At 36.9% G+C, this 17,461-nt stretch overlaps 1 protein-coding gene across 2 annotated transcripts in view; it reads right to left on the bottom strand.

Moving 5' to 3' along the window:
* The window catches only part of KDM3B (lysine demethylase 3B), a 52,398-nt gene that overhangs the window by 33,245 nt on the left and 1,692 nt on the right, over window positions 1–17,461 (bottom strand). For both annotated transcript variants that reach the window (XM_019740206.2, XM_074313581.1), the window contains exons 2-5: window positions 5,810–5,977; window positions 2,995–3,108; window positions 1,845–1,950; window positions 172–296 (exon numbers count right to left, since the gene is read on the bottom strand). In XM_019740206.2, the coding sequence (XP_019595765.2) occupies window positions 172–296; window positions 1,845–1,950; window positions 2,995–3,108; window positions 5,810–5,977 (513 nt within the window). The remainder of the gene's footprint in view (window positions 1–171; window positions 297–1,844; window positions 1,951–2,994; window positions 3,109–5,809; window positions 5,978–17,461) is intronic.

Genomic DNA, 17,461 nt, shown 5'->3' with positions numbered 1-17,461 from the left:
AACACTGAGGTTAAGAAAGTTGAACAGCCTTTCTCAAGGTCATACAGTCATTAAGTGATAGAGCCACAGATGGAACCCAAGTCTTCTTACACATGTGAAATGCTCCCTTTCTATTCACCACCCTCTGTAAGGGGATGGATGAACCTTAGAGGAAGTAGCACTGAGCCTTACCTCAGTTATAGACACCTCCATAAGACGGGTGATGGAATCTTGATGGCTTACAACACCACAGAGCCAACTTTCTTCCCCCTCTGGCTGGTACACTTTGACCCTATGACCTTGAACACTGTAGGGACCTAAAGGAGAGATCAGTCAGTATTGAATATCAATCAGTATTGAACATTTTTGGCTAAGTATTTCGTAATTGTTTCTAAAAGAAGAAGGAAAACTATATGGTGTAAATATCTGGCACTTTCAGTTCTCTTGTATGGAGTTGAATAAATGAGCAATTTCAGATTTACCATACTTGGCAATTTAAAAACAAACCAAATAGTTTTCCCCAGTGACCTTTGTAAATTTAATTTATTTAGAGATTTCTTAAGACTCTCTCAGGCCTCTGATTCCACCTTATCTCAGTCTTCCCATTCTAGAAGTAATACAGGGAAGAGAAAAGAGCTTACAAATCAAAAACTACAGGTAGTATGAAAATGTACTCAGACCTGTCTGACACCTACATAATAAAAGTGGGAGGCCAGTCAGTTGAAGGTACTATTTTGTTAAGTTACCATAGGAATGATATAACCATTTTTACTCTGCTCTTTAACTTTCAATAATAGTAGATGCACAGTTCAATTTGTGAGGTTTCCAGCCTCTGCACTAATAATAGTCCAAACAAATACAGCATATCTTCCTAGGAACTCTGAGTTTCCAAGATATTACTTTATCAGCTGGTAATTTCAGCGGGTCCTCAAAGGATAGTTTCTCTCTCCTGCATAACTTATACATTTGAGACTATATAGCTAAATCCTTACTTAAAGTATTTCTCAGAGCTCTAATTAAGCTTAATTTTATACATACTCATACACATCTCTAGACCTTTCATTCTGTCCACTCGATTTCTTCTATCAGTTTTTCCTCACATTCTTTCTTCCCCATACCTTTCCTTGATTAAACATCATTTTATCCTGATACTCTCTTTCTCTAAATAGATCAGTGTTCCTACTTCTACCTGTTTAGATTTAGTTTGACAAAAGAGAACCAAGGACCGTATTTCACTGAAAATCCTGATCATCATGAGGTTCAGAAAGGAAGAGAGTGGATGAACGACATGAAGGGAAAGATGAATGAAGCAGTGTCTACCCTTTGTGTAGAATCTTGGGCAAATCTGTATCTGAACTGGAAAAAGCTAAACATTCTTTCTTGTTTGCACTCTTAAAAAGTAGCATGCTGTTAATGCGAATGAGTTTGTGGACAGCCTCCTTTATGAATACACCTTGCACTCTAAGTTGTTCTTTGTTGGTGCTAACAGTCTTTAGTCCTTGAGACCCTTACAGGCAGTAAGCTCAACAAGGGCAGAGATTTTTCTAGTTCATAGTTATTCTAGCTCATATTTATTAAGGTTGCTCCTTAATGAATATTTAAGAAATGAAAAAACAACTAAACAAAACCACAACAAAACTGTGTATGTGAAACACAATATAAAGAGGAAACAGTAGTCTGAGTGAGATCCTATTTTTCTAATCTATTCTACAGATCGAGCTAACTGGAGATACTCTTTACCCACAAAAAGAAGACAAGCACAAATAAATGTTTAGAGTTGCACAGTATCCTCCCTATTCTATCACTTTCAACATTGTTTACACACCTGATTCAGAATTCAGGGTCAGAAGACTACCTAGTCTTACCTCGGCTGAATATCTCTTGCAGCTTTTGGTCACTGATCAAAGCATTAACTGTTTCTCTCAGAGCAGCATGTTCCAAAAGAATCTGGTTTTGGCTATCTGTTCCCATCTGGTAAAAATAAAAGAAAACAACTGAATATTAAAATGAATTACAATAATATCTAACCAGGTGAGAAAAACCATACTCCTGAGGAGCTCCATATCAGCATTTGTCCAAGAATGTTCTGTAGAAACCCTAGTCTCATGAGATGCTCTGGAGAAAATAAAGATGCTAAGATCAATTATGTGTAGGAAATATTATATACTGTATCTTTCTACAAGAGCATATAAAGGCTCTGAGAATACATGTAGGAAAAAAATAGTGTTTCTCATACTTGTTAGACCACAAAACATTTTATTCCATGTAAATCTTTTTGCTTATTTTTATATTTACCCAACATCTACTGAGTGCCTACTCATATAAGCACTAGGATTACAAAGATTTGAATATTGAATAGCAAGATTGCTGAAAGGGAGGGAGGCCTAATGAGGGAGGAAAACATCAACAAAGAAATCATCATTAATATTTCATAGAACAGTTTAGGTATAATCGTATTTCTCTTAGCTGCCTCAATAAAACAGCAAATCTTAGAAGTCTCCTAATTTTTAACCTTCAGACGATAATCCTTACTAATGAGTAACAAATATTACCATCTATACATTCTGAAACTCTAACTCAGATGCTAGTTTGTTTAAACTACTAACTTACCCCTTTTCTTTGTAACTAAAGCGATACCTGAGCTCTGCAATATTTGATGCTGCCCAGGACCAGCCCAAACTCCCAGCCTCCTTGCCACTGACATGAATGTAGGCCCCTCAGACTCCAGTTATAGAAGCAGTCACCTCTGGGAAGCCACCTCTTTTGAGGAGACGAGTAAAATTATGATCTTAAGTGTGGTGTTAGGGTCGGGTGGGGTGTGTAGAAGAGGAAAGAAGCCTCAGCCATCAAACGTACTTTGCAAGGGAGCAGAGAAACTGTAAAAGGCACAGGGAATTGTTGAGAGGAAGTACTTTGTTTCAATGCTAAAAGAAAAGGGGAAAAACCGTATTCATACTCAGTAAAGAAATTAGCAAGGACAGAAATAAGCTTAGGACTAGAGCAAGTGTTAAGTACCTGGAACAGATGTAACCCATTAGCATCTGACAGGAAACGAAGCTCTCGGTCCAGAAGGTATTCAACTGGAACCACAGAACCCAAACCGATTTTATCTACTAGGGGAGTGAAAGTCTGTGAAGTACAATGACAAGAAATTGATTAGAGTTTGGAAAATAAAATAACAATTCAATTGAATTTCTAACATCAGAGAAAATATCCATTATAAACATATCTTTCACCTCAGTAAATACAGATGAACTAAAGCATAAGTCCTTGGAAACATTCCCAACCCAGCATCTGCCCCACAAATAATCATAAAAAGCAAACTAGAGCAGAAAGTCAGCTCAATACTCTTATTTGCAGCTAAAAAGGATAGGAAGAATAAGAAATTCCTCATTTTCTCTAGAGATCTGACTAATCTTGCATAGCTTCACGAGGGCTAAATTACAGTAAATTCCCTGAGTAAAGAATTACACCATTATCATCTCTAGAACTCCTGAAATCTTTATGAGATTTCTAAAATAATCACTGGTATAAATATGCATGGGTAAATTCATGTTACTGTTTCATAAATAAATAGCCTACAGTCACCCAGGGGCCCATATCCATTTGAGCTTCTTCTAAAAGTTCAATTGGAAAGTGGCCTTAAAAACAAATGAAAAAAGAGTGTAGTAAGTGATGATATGGATAATCAATAGATAGAAAATATGTTTTGAATGTTATTTATTTCATTTGGTTAGCCACAGAACAATGAGATTTGTTAAAAATGTTAACTATTTATGCCAATACTTTGCTAACAAGGATAGATACAAACAAATGGATACTCTTAGAATTAAATGCTGTTGCATAATTTTGTCGACTTCAGAAAACAAGACTAAAAAAAACCTTTACACACAAGCCAACAAAAACAAAAACAAACAAGTGGGATTACATCAAACTAAAAAAGCTTCTGTACAGCAAGAGAAATGATCAACAAAATGAAAAGGCAATGTAAAAAATGGGAGAAAATATATCCAGTCATATATCTGATAATGGGTTAATATCCAAAATATTTAAGGAACTCATACAACTCAATAGCAAAAAAACCAAACTGGTTAAAAAATTAGCAAATCACCCAAAAAGGCATTTCTCCAAAGAAGATATACAAATGGCCATCAGGTACATGAAAAGGGGCTCAACATCACTAATCATTAGGGAAATGCAAATGAAAAGCACAATGAGATATAACCTTATACCTGTCAGAATGGCTATCATCAAAGACATAAGGTTAAGTGCTGGCAAGGATGCAGAGAAAAGGGAACTTTTTTGCACTATTGGTGGGAATGTAAACTGGTAAAGCCACTGTAAATTGGTAAACCAGTACAGGTTCCTCAAAATATTAAAAATATGATCCAGCAATCCCACTTCTGGATATATATCTGAAGAAAATTAAATCACTATCTTAAAGAGATACTGCACCCTCCCCCCCCCCCCCCCCATGTTCACTGCAGCATTTACAATAGCAAAGACATGGAAACAACCCAAGTCACCAGTGAGGGATGAGTGGATAAAGAAAATGTGTTGTGTGTTTGTGTGTGTATACATGAATATTATTTAGCCATAAAAAAGGAAGAAATCCTGCCATTTGCAACATGGATGAACCTTGAGGGTATTATGCTAAGTGAAATAAATCAGAAAAAGAAAGACAAATACTGTATGATTTCACTTATATGTGAAATCTTAAAAACTGAACTCATAGGGCCGGCCCGGGGGCTCAGGCGGTTGGAGCTCCGTGCTCCTAATTCCGAAGGCTGCCGGTTCGATTCCCACATGGGCCAGTGCGCTCTCAACCACAAGGTTGCCAGTTCAATTCCTCTGAATCCCGCAAGGGATGGTGGGCTCCGCCCCCTGCAACTAAGATTGAACACAGCACCCTGAGCTGAGCTGCCGCTGAGCTCCCGGATGGCTCAGTTGGTTGGAGCACGTCCTCTCAAGCACAAGGTTGCCGGTTGGAGTCCCGCAAAGGATGGTGGGCTGCGCCCCCTGCAACTAGCAACGGCAACTGGACCTGGAGCTGAGCTGTGCCCTCCACAACTAAGACTGAAAGGACAACAACTTGACTTGGAAAAAAGTCCTGGAAGTACACACTGTTCCCCAATAAAGTCCTGTTCCCCTTCCCCAATAAAATCTTAAAAAAAACCCTGAACTCATAGGTACAGAGAGTAGATTGGTGGTTGCCAGAGGTGGGGGGAATGAGGGAAATCAAAGGGTACAAACTTCAGTCATAAGATAAGTCAGTTCTAGCCATCTAATGCATAGCATGGTGACTACAGTAAATAATACTGTATTTTATATTTTAAAATTGCAAAGAGAAAATCTTAAGTTCTCACCCTGGGCCCCACACACACAAAGGTAAAACCTGAGTCAATGGACTACTTGTTAGCTAACTTTATTGTGGTAATCATTTCACAATATATATGTATATCAAATCATTATACTGTATATCTTAAACGTATACAATGTTATATGTTAATTGTATCTCAACAAAGCTGGAAAAAAAGTTTCTATAGAAAAAAAGACCTTAAGGATTACAAACATTGTTTCATAGCCTTATAAGACTAAAGGTGAAAAGTTATTTAGAAACAAAAAGCATCAAATACCTAACATAAAAAGTTTCAGAAGACACAGAAGAAAAGATCTCTCCCTATTTTTGCATTGGTAACTTCAGAATAAAAGTGTGTTAAGGACTAAGAGTGGAGTTTTGGGAATTCTACAGAATTTAGCTATTGGGTACATACCAGTTATAGTTAGGAGTAAAGACCGAACATGTTCCTAGCTAATGAAAGTCACTCACCAAGGCTGGCCACTGTGCAATTGAGACGCGAGTGCCTTGGACAAGAACCGGGTCCTTCCGGGGTGCCCATACTAGAGAACCTTCCAGCAGAAGCACAATAACTTCTTCAGCATGAACTTTAACCCAGGAGTGTTGCTTCCAGTTACAGCCGTCAAATTCTACAAAGATCTGCAAAAAGAGATAACAAGCAGTTTGGAGGTCACATTTGGAAAAATCTTACTATTATATGTAAACAAACATAAACCCCTTGTTTTGAACAACTGACTAGAAAAAAATCCTAACTTGTTTACAAGGTTTTTTTAAAAAAATGGATTTCAATAAAAACCAATTATATTGCAGAGCCAGGAAAGCCTCACGCTGAAAAGGGGGGTCAGAATTAAGGAGGCATGAGTTATTCAGTCAGTAATTTTTAACTGTGATCCTACTGAAATTGATAACTTTTAGTTTCCAATTCACATCTGTGCACACTAGCTGGGGGCCTACTATGTACAAGGCACTGTGCTAGGTTCAGGAATACAGAGAGAAATCTAGCACATTTCCTGGTTTCAAGGAGCTCACAGTCTAATAAGCAAGAAGAGAAATTTTTTACACTTTTACTGAAAATGACCATGAACTTCTTTTATTAATTTTTTTGAATGGGTAATACGTGTATGCACCATGGTGCAAAATTCAAAAGGATATAAACACTGGGAAAAAAATAGTTGCCCTCCCCAGTCCTGCCCATGGATTTAAGTGCCATTGCCAGTAGTGAGCTAGTATCTGCTAGCAGAGGCATGCTGTTGTCACAATAACGCTTTGCTTCCTCTGAGAAGACACACTCCACTTTTTGGGATATACTTAAGTAGATATTGCAATGTTTGTTTGTTTTTTAAAGCAATTCATATTAAATGAAACCACATTTTTCTAATAGTATGCTTAGGTTTGGCTTTACCACATAAATTCTGACTTTTGAGCATATTCAATACAGCATAAAGAGGCGGATATATGCATATAAGTATCAATATTTAGGACCTGTCCAGTGTCTAAAATATAACTGGTCACAAAAGAAGGGCTAGAGTATTTATTTACATTCCACTTCATTTTCAAAGAATTTTAATTGGCTTTGGGGAAACACACACAATAAAACGATAAAATATACATTAAAAAATCAGGGCCAAGCAAACTACAACAGGAAGTCACTACCAAAGTGTAAAAAGGGAAAACTTAAGCAGGCAATAAAGATTTTATACAGCTATATAACTGAGTAATATATTTAGCTCTGAGCTTCCTTTTGAAGGCCAATCTGAAAATGGAGAGAAGGTCAGCTACATAGTTCTCACTGTCTAAAAGGAAAACATAAAGCAATTACTCAGGGAAGCAACGCTTTTCCACCCACTTGGCTCTCTTAAGAAATTTCTCACATGAAGTTTCCTAGGGTAATAATGAGTGATGTAGGGCACTGTCAGAATCCCACAGCAGTGACTCCCAACTGGAAACCATGGAGTTACCAGAAGATCTGTAGGTACTAGGGGCCCCAAGTATTTCCTGCAGACTGAATACTAGAGCTCTTGTACATGTAGGTATTATTTTTCAAATATGAGATTATATAATGAATAAAATTCAAATCCATTAAAATCGTTACTGAATTCATAACAGCTTTTGTTGGAATGTATGTTCTCATCCAATCAACATAAAAATTATAGTTAAAGTGAAAATTCAGCCTATTTATACTTGAAAAGTGTGAACTATTGCTCAGTAGCCTGGCAAGGCTTAATCTCTTCACAGGCAATAAATACTTGTGAATTGAAGTGCACTGTTGAAAAGTTATGCCAGAAATTAAATTCCTTATATGAAGCTCTAGTTCTATTATTTATAATATACCAAGTATGAGTTTCACTTCTATTAAAAAGCAAACAAACATGATGGGGAAACAAAGCTCCGAAAAGGGAAGCCTGATTTTTACAGAGAAAAAGGCAAACACTGACTGAACTGCACTGTATTTAATATATGAATGGGCTCACTCATACACATATGTATTTTCTAGGGGAGTAAAACACAACTTCAAGTAACTTGCAGGCAACTGGAAAGAGATATATTCAAACTTACATTTAAGCGCAGACTCAGGCACCAAGAAAGGTAGCAGCATAATGAACAAAGCTTGGGGCTTACGTTCCAGGAGGCTTGGATTAGAGTCTCAGCTCCACTTTCCATTAACTGTAAAACGTGGGAAAGTCACCTTTCCCTCCTCAAGTCTTGCTTTCCTCCCTTGTGATAAGCAATACCTATCTTACTTATTGCACAGACTAGTTGTAAAAATTAAATAAAGTAATGGATTTGAAAGCACTTTGGTCAATTGGAAAGCACTACTTGGATAAAAAGAAATCGTAAGATAAATAGAAATAAAGTAAAATAAAGTGTGGGGGATGTTCAGAGGCAGGAGAGATCACTTCAGGGGTGCAGAGGGACTGATATAGGCTGAGGCCAAAAAAGTCCCATTAAGTTCTAGGATGGGCAGGAGCTTCAGACAGAGGGGAAGGAGTGGGAGATCAGACTGAAAAGACTAAGAGTCAGTGTGAAAGACCCATAGTACCGGGATAAAGAAATTGGGCTTCACGCAGCTGCCCATGGGAGATGTGTGGGTAAGTATGTGAGTGTGTATATATGCAGTTGCCATTAAGAGGTTTCATTAAGGTCAAGCTCTGAGTAGAGCTGCGGGTTTTAGGCAAGCTCAGCTAGCTAGCAGTGGGTGCAGATGGATTAGAGTGGAGGGGGAATAGAAGGTATTCTTACATGACCTAGAGTGGGAACAGTGAGGCTAGGATGGAAAGTACTGGTGCTCATGAGACTCCATGAGTCCTATCAGCGAGCTTCATGACTAGCTGGATATCTAGGAAGGGACATTTTTTAAATGACCTGGATTTTGAACCATTAGATTATCTAATGTCAGGAGGAGGTGATGGCTGGAAGACAGACGAGACCTTGCCAGCCGTGAAAAGGAGCATATGGAGTCTGTTTAATGCCCAGGCTAAAATCTGACCCTGAATGACAGTACTCTACTGGGCATCACTAGAAAGCCAGGGGTTGAGGCTCCATGGTGACTGACAGCTAGGAGCTGTGCTGCAGTCCTCATCTGCCAATCACTTTAAAAATCAACAGGAGTCACAAAATTCTAAGTCATACCAACAAACAAACACAAGAACAACACTAAGTCAATGATATTTATTCTTTGTACTAAGAACTTAAACATTTAAAAATTAATATTCAGGAATCCTATTATCACATATCTGAAGTAATCAGGGAAATGCTGAAATATTTGAAAGCCAGACTTCATCTAATATAAGGGCAATTATCTCTTAACCTGCCTGGGCAAAGGATAGGGAATAAAACGTTTAACTTGACAACAACGGAGTGCTGTTTGTTCTGGGATCAAACAACAGCTCCAGGCTAACAACATGAATTAGTTTGGATAGCAGTATGGAATGTGGATATATGTGAACATGTTCTCCCACCAGTGAGGCTTATTTCTAGTCCTAGCACTGTGCCTCACCTCCAACAAGAGAAATGGAAGGAGTTAGAACATGTAAAGAATCATTTCAGATCAAAGTACATAGAATGTAAACTTAAAATAACAGTAGCCAGGCCACAGGTCAGAAAGAAAGGCTGTACACTAACAAAAATCAATGGTAGTGGTTGGATTGAGTCAGAGATGGCCAAGGCAGGTTGATCATCTGAACAGAACAGGATTAAAACATTTTGGGTTTTTTTTTTTTTTGTCTTTAAAATTTTTCTACTATTAGAGTAAAACTAGCAAATAGTACTACATGCTACTGCTAAAACCCAAAATATTTCATTAATCAAGGAGAGTTGGTAAAACTGTGTTTTCATTTCAAAATTCCTTTTATGGTCTATATGTGATTTACATTCATTTTAGTGACATTAAACTCAAATTCTTTAAAAATCAAATAAGTTACCCAAAGTTTGGTAAAATCAGCAGTAATCTGAGTAATACAGGCGTTCGTTCATGTTTATCATGTAATCATGTTATCAGCTTGGAGTCTGGTTTTCGATAAGGCTATTCTTACAATAAATAAAATTATGTTTATTCACCCACTCAACAAAAACAGAATGCCTTTTATGTATGTGTGTGCAGTACCAAGAATATCAAGGTGAATAAGGTAACACTTGGCAGGAGGGACTCACCCTAGATAAGCCAATAGGGACAGAAATCATTACGAGGTACAGAGCTATGTAATAAGGGCACTAATAAAGATTTGAGCCTGCTATGTTAGGCTAGAGAAGGCATCTGCCTTGGGAAACTAGAATGGTTTCAGAGAGGAGGTAGTAGACAAGCCGTGTCTTACAAGATAAGATGCATTGTTCTGGCAGAGAAGGTAGAGAAAGACTTTTCAGTAGGTGCAAAGGCAGAGAAACAGAAAAGCAGATTGAGTGCTCTAGGAGGAAAAGAGTAAACTGTAAAGGGCTCTGATTGGGATGTTAATGGGTACTAAATTGAAACCTGGTGGCAAAGTTGTGTTGTTCAGCCAGCAGAGTGTCTGTTTGTTGGTTTGTTTTTAATATGTATTGAAACATCTTTAGGCAGTGTCTGCACGTTGGAGTTGCCAATTCTCCCCTATACCCTTTGGTCTGTCACCCAGCTGTTTCTCACAGCCTGGTCCCTGGACACATGCGAGTTTATGTTGCCTGCTACAGGCCTTGGGGGAGCCACTGATAGCTTTAAGGGAAGGCGGGGGGAAAATGTGTTTTAGAAAGATACTGCCACCTGGGAGGAGAAACGTCTCAATACTCAGTTTCAATACGAAATTAAAATAGAAATTACCAAGTATTTTATAATTAGGTGGATAGCTAAACAGCCTTTAGTCATACAATGAACTAACATGGAATTTTTAAAAATGAGGTGTATCAAATAAACTAACATGCAAAGACCTCCAAGATATAGCATGTGGAAAACAACAAGTTGCAGATTATTTCTAGGGAGTTGGGGGTACAGGAGGATTGGGATTGGAGGGGTAATGCTATTTTAACCTTATCAGTAAATAGTCCTCCTTTTCCTTTAAAATATGTATTCATATATTACTTTTATTGTATAATTAACATTTTTTAAAAGGGAAAGAATCAACTTTGGGGTCAGGTTGGAAGACAAATTATAGAGGAAAGAAACTGGAGGCAGAGAGACCAATTACAAAGCAATGATAGCCCAAGAAAGAGATGAAAAAGGCTTAAATCAGTAAGACTGTATGAATGAAAAGCAAAGTACATTTGAGGAATTAGAGATAAAAATAACTGGATATGGTGATGATTATGAGAGAGTAAGAGAAATGGAAGGCTAACTCCCAAGGTTCCTAAATTTTCTTTTCCAGTTTTCCTACCTACATTCTAAACAAAATATAAACTCTGCTACAAGTGATTTTACAAAACTAGGATATCTTGACAGCCAAGATAGGGAATGATGCATATCTAGAATACTGCTGTTCTTTCTTTTTTGAACACTGCTCTTTTCAAATAAAAAATAATTTTCTCTCCATAGTGTCTTTGATCAAGAGATAGCTTTCTGAGAGCACATCTTCACTAGTGTATTAAAAAACAAAAATTGCTTTCTAACAATTATCCCCAATTTTTTCCAATTTTCTCACATCCTCAATAAATTAAATGTTAAATACTTGAATAGCACAGGGATAACCTCAATCAAAACTTAAGTATACATAGTGCTATTAGGGGCTTTAGAATCACAAAGCTTTAGATTTGCATCCCAACTTCCCCATTTCTGAGCATGTAGCTAGGAGCAAATTACTTTAGCCTCTTTGAGCTTCACTTCCTTTCCTATAAATAGGGAGTGTCTAAGCACCTCACAGGATTGTCATAGGATTAAACTAAAGTGCAAAATGCCTACAGTAGCAGACTATGGGCCCCTGATAAACATGTATTCCTTAAACAAATTCATACCACTAGTCAAATTATAAATTGGTATGACGTCAAAAAAAAAAGAAAACTATATGTATATATATATGAGTGTGTGTGTGTGTGTATATATATATATATATAGAAAGAGATAAATATAAAGAATCTTAAGTACGTGTATACTCTGTGTTTCCATTGATACCACTCCTGGCAATAATCCTAGGAAATAACCGTAAACACAGAAAAGACTTTATTCATAAAAATGTTCATCACAGAATTAATGATAAAGCCTAAAATCTAAAGCAATTTCAATATCCAATGAAAGGTCACTAGTTAAATAAATTATCCAGCCAATAAAAATTATAGGATTTTCTTACAGAGCATTTATTGTTTTCCTTTCAATTATGAAAGCAACAATACATGTTACCTGTGGAAAATACAGAAAAGCACCAAGAAAATTAAAATCGCCCATCGTATAAGAGTTTTAGTAATACAGGAAAATAATTACCACATTAAGTGAAAAAGCAAAACTCAAAATTGAAAATATAGCATTCACCTTTTAACAATACTAAAAAAGTTTAGAATACGTATCAAAATATAAACAGCAGTTTCTAATTGGTTGTGACACTACAAAAACCATATTTTTCTTATGAAAATAATTTCTACATTTTGTATAATAGGCATGCATTACTTGAGAATCAGAAAAACAAACTGACTCGGGTGTAAATCGCAAAAACCAATGGACAATGTAACCTTGGACTGGGGTCCCAAATATGATTCCAGTAATGTTAAGGCAAAAAAAATTAGTAGTGAGTCCATATTAATAAACATATATAAAAGAAAAAGGCTTAAAGATAAATATAAATACCTTATACCAGGTGGCCACAGAGTAGAAATTCCATAATAAATCAGAAGTGAAAGTTAACAACCTAATGCTGGCTTCTAAATGTTTTTTAAGATAGGGTGGTCAAAGAAGGCCTTTTAAAATAATAATAGAAAATGCATGTTTCCTGTTCTTGATGAACTTACAATCTAGTAGGGGAGATAAACTATATATCTATAACAAGAAAAATTGTGATAAATATTCCAAAAGAGGCACCCACAAAATGTTAAAGGAGTAAGGGGAAAAAACACCACACACACACAGTGGAGATTAAGAATGGCTTTATAGAGGTGGGTGGCTAAAAAAAAATAAGCTTTCTTTTCTCTTAAAGGATTCCGATGGACGACAACATTAAAAGCAAAGGATAAAAAAGGGGTAACAAAGCAATGGAAACCAAAAAGTACTAGGAAAGTGGAGGATCTCTAAATCAGGGCTGCTTGCTGTAAATATCCGTTTGATAACACCCAATTTTCCTTGTCTGATTTCTTTGCACACACCAAGGATCCTTCTTATCTGTAATTTGGTCTCTTGAGCAGACCAGGAGGGGGCTCTGTGCAGATCTCTGGATAGGTGTATTTACCACTGTAAATTAATAACCTTACATGTGGATTTACAAATCAGTCTCCAGAGAGTTTGGTTAGTGAGACTCAGTCCCCTAGTGCCTGATTACCCCTGAAGACACACGAAAACTCGAGTTTCTGCCCTTGCCGAAGTCAGAGAGGTCATACTATACGAGTCACTACTAAACTATCAAGCAGGTTGTACCACCCATGTACAGAACAAAGGTGAAAGACACTTTGGCAGTAGGGTTAGTGGGGTGTAGAGGGCTTAAAAACCACCAAGCTGTCAAAGGCAGTGGAAAACTGAGAAGCAGCAACAGGTGTTATGTCCCCCAGGCCTTGTGGAAGCACAGCCTGCAGGAACCCACCCCAGCTGTTGCTGAGAAAACCACTACAAGAAAACGCCAGTTACTTATCCATCATTTGGGGGGGGGGGGAGGGAGAAACTAAACAGAACAAGTTGGGGATGACAACTAGGCAAATGAGTACTAAAGGAGGGAATAGTAGTAAGTCCTTGGCAGGTGGGGAGTTAGTGAAGCAACTCTTAGAAACAAATGGGCAATTAATTAGGAGAAAAGATCTGGTTGTGAAGTAAAGGGAGAGGACTCTGGACAAAATGACCAGAGTTTAATGTGCACAGCAATGAAATAAATAGAATGCAAAGACAATTTAAGATAGAGCTATTAAAAATCATCAACCTTGGATTGGGGTGCCAAATATGATTCCAGTAATGTTAAGGCAAAAAAAATTAGTAGTGAGTAATGTTAAGGCAAAAAAAATGTTAAGGCAAAAAAAATTACACGTAATACAAACTTTTTGTAAAAAATGAACTATACTTGACTACCTGAAAAACTCAAAGGTGGGCTCAATGTTTCAATAGACCCCTTGCTGTAAGAGGAGCATTAAGATGAAAAGTGTGCTTAGGTGGGTTCACACTTAAACGTTAAATATTCTTTTATAAAATCTCATTTTTATTTGAAGTTCTCTAAATTGTACTGACCCACAAAAACATATTCTATTTACTTCAATAAACAGCATGATATCATGACATCACTCAGATATTTAACTTTTGGAATTATAGGCAAGAAAAGGACACTTAAGGATACTGTTTGTTTGAACATAGGTTGAGAATAAATACTAATAGATTGTACACTGGAAACATGGTACTATCCTGGGCCTGACTATAGTTATTAAATAACTAGAAACAAAGTAGAGAGGTATTTTAAAGGCCACCTAACCTGAGACAAAGAGGAAAGGTTGGAGGATGAGGTAAAAAAATAAGGCAGATACACTTTCACTCCTCTTGGAAGACTCCCAGATAGAAGAAACATAGTACTAGCCCGGACACTGCTACAATTATTACATTATCTCAAATCAAAGGAAAGGAGTATTTTAGAGTCTACCTTTTCCCTAGATAAAGATGAAAGATTAAGGGATAAAAAAATAAGGCAGATATGCTTTCACTTTTCATGCAAGTTCTGGATACATATTTAAAACAAATTAATGCTACTAAAAGCATTATTTAATTCTACCATACGGCAAGGAAAAGATGGTTTATTTAATAAAACTGGTGCTGCCACAATTGGTTACTCAGTAGGAAAAAAATTAGGCCCCCCCCACCTCACATGACATTTATAAAAATATTCCAGATGAACCAAAGATCTAAAGGTAAAAATAAATAATACACGAAAACATTAGAAAGAAAATTTGAAGAAAAATTATATGGGCTCAAGGTGGGGGAACTCTTCCCAAGCAAGTAAACACAGAAGCCTTTAAGAAAAGTCCAAGAGTATCTGATGATATAAAAATTTTATTTTTGTGTGGCAAAGCAACCCATAAACAAAGTCAAAAGACAAATGAGAGAAAATAACTGCAACACACTCGACAGGTAAAGGGGTTAATATCACAAATATGCACATAACCTGTACAGAGTGATAATACCACTCAACTTTTTTTCAAATGGGCAAAGGACAGGCATAAATAACTCATAAAAGAAATGTAAAAGGCCAATAAATATAGAAAAACACTAGTGGTTATGACAATGCTAGATACTATTTTTCACCCATCAGATTGCCAAAAATGACAAAGACAAACGACACTAGTGATGGCAAGGATGAAGGGAAACAAGCACTACATGCATACTCTGCTGGTGGGAGTATGAAATGTTATAATCTTATTGGAAAATAACCCGTTATCACCTAATAAAATAAAAAATACATATACTCCTTAACCCAACAATCCCACTCCTTGATGGCTGAACTACAGAAACAAACCCATGATTACATAAAGATACTCGTATAAGGAGGTGGCCGGTTAGCTCAGTTGGTTAGAGCGTGGTGGTCTTAACAACATGATTGCTGGTTCTATCCCCACATGAGCCACTGTGAGCTGCGCCCTCCACAACTAGATTGAAACAACTACTTGACTTGGAGCTGATGAGTCCCGAAAAACAAACTTAAAATAAAAAAGTTAAAAAAAAAGATACTTGTATATGTACAAGTATATTAACTGCACTTTCCTTTTCTCGTTATTTCATCTTGTATGTAGTGCCAAACATTTTAAAATAACTTGTATGTCCATAATAATGGGGGAAACAACTGAATAAATTACGGTATAGCCATTCTATGGAATATAATGTAGTTATCTAATAGGATGATAAAGACCTATAGGTTCTAATGCTCATGGTATAATGTTAAATGGAAAAAAGAAAATAACATATTATGCATTTGCTTAAAAAAAGCAACCCTCTGTATATGAATGCCTTTAAATTTTGAAAGATGAACAAAGCCTTCTTTGGTAAGTGAGAGCTGGTTAAGGATGGATATCATTGGCTTTTCCTGTGTATACTTTCGGTTGTTTGACATTGTGCAAAATGTAAGTTTTATAACAATACCAACATTTGTGAAGGTCCCAAGGTCTCTGCAATTTATATGGACCAGTAATGATTCAGGTACACTAAGACGACAGAAAAGAACTAGAGATAAACACATAAAAATCCATTAAACTAATTTTGCAACAAGACTTAAAACAAACAAACAGGCCTGTTTTGCAATATAAATAAAGCTACTCTTCTATGAGGTGAGGAAGAGCTGTTTTCCTACTTAATCTAAAACTTAGTAATTATTTGTCAGCATAGCTTTCATGAAGATGCTCACCTATCAACAAAACTCCCAATCAACAGGATCCTGACTTTCCTTTTCTCGTTATTTCATCTTAAGGTAGCACATGGCTTTGATACAGTTTTCAAAAAAAAAGAAAAAAATGGGGGGGGGGTTCATGAAATGGATCAGGACAATATTCTGAAAGATTTCTGAATCAGAAAGTATTTAGAAAGAGGATATTAATGCAGCCTAAAATTGAGAAGTGTTTTCAATCACTTCAAAAACTCATTCATCCAACCCTCAATTACTCATCCTTAACAGGGGGGCGCCCTGCTATGCATTACTCAAAACCAAGCATGCCTGAAAACATCTTAAACATAACTGAATGAAAATCTGCCCAATCACAGGCCAGCAGCTTGCAAACTCCACCCTTGAGTACAGGAAGAACACTTTTGATTGGAAGACGGTTGTGTTTACTACCGTGTGTGGTACAAATTGGAAAGGCCCACATGTCTAGGGTCCAAAGGAAATCTCTAATGAAAAAGGAAAACAAACGGCCAGTTCTAATTCTATATTGCTCATTGTCATTAACAGAATCTCATTATAGCCACAGCAATTCTTGAGCAGTTTTGCAAGCTGGTGAAAATTTCTAAAGGCTCTATAAGTTTTGTTTGGTGGCTGTTTTCTCATCTATGTCCCTAGCTATCCATACAAGACAATCGTAGTGTCTTCTCAAAACCCAAATGCGCCTTGGCTATATGCATACAGTTCCATGCAAGACCTCAACACAGTTGTAATGCACAAGAATTTACAAGACACATTTACAAAGAATCATTGCAACTCGCACTTGGTTTGAGAAACCAATTCCATGGGCCCAGCAGTAAAATTAATTCAGCATTTAGCATAGAAGGTGTCCAGCATTTCAGTGAGCTTCAAAAACCTCTGCCCTTAGGGAACCCAGCAAACAACAAAGTGAATGGGTGGCCATTTCAGGTGCAGAGCTCACTCGCAATTCATCTAATGGAGGAAACAACTAGAAAATAAAATTCAGCATGAAAAGCTAGAGCAGACTAGGCCTTTGGACCAAGTTTACATATAATGGTGGATCTTAAGTATGTTTTCCATTCAAACGGGTAGAGTAAATTACTGGACCTGAGAGGGACACCTCTCCCCCCCCCATCCCAACCTAGAAAGCAATCTTCTTTCTAAAGAA

The sequence above is a fragment of the Rhinolophus sinicus genome, linkage group LG10, assembly GCF_036562045.2.
Source record: "Rhinolophus sinicus isolate RSC01 linkage group LG10, ASM3656204v1, whole genome shotgun sequence".
NCBI lineage: Eukaryota > Metazoa > Chordata > Mammalia > Chiroptera > Rhinolophidae > Rhinolophus > Rhinolophus sinicus.
Note: the sequence above shows the minus strand (reverse complement) of the source record. Positions and strands in the feature narration are given on the sequence as shown.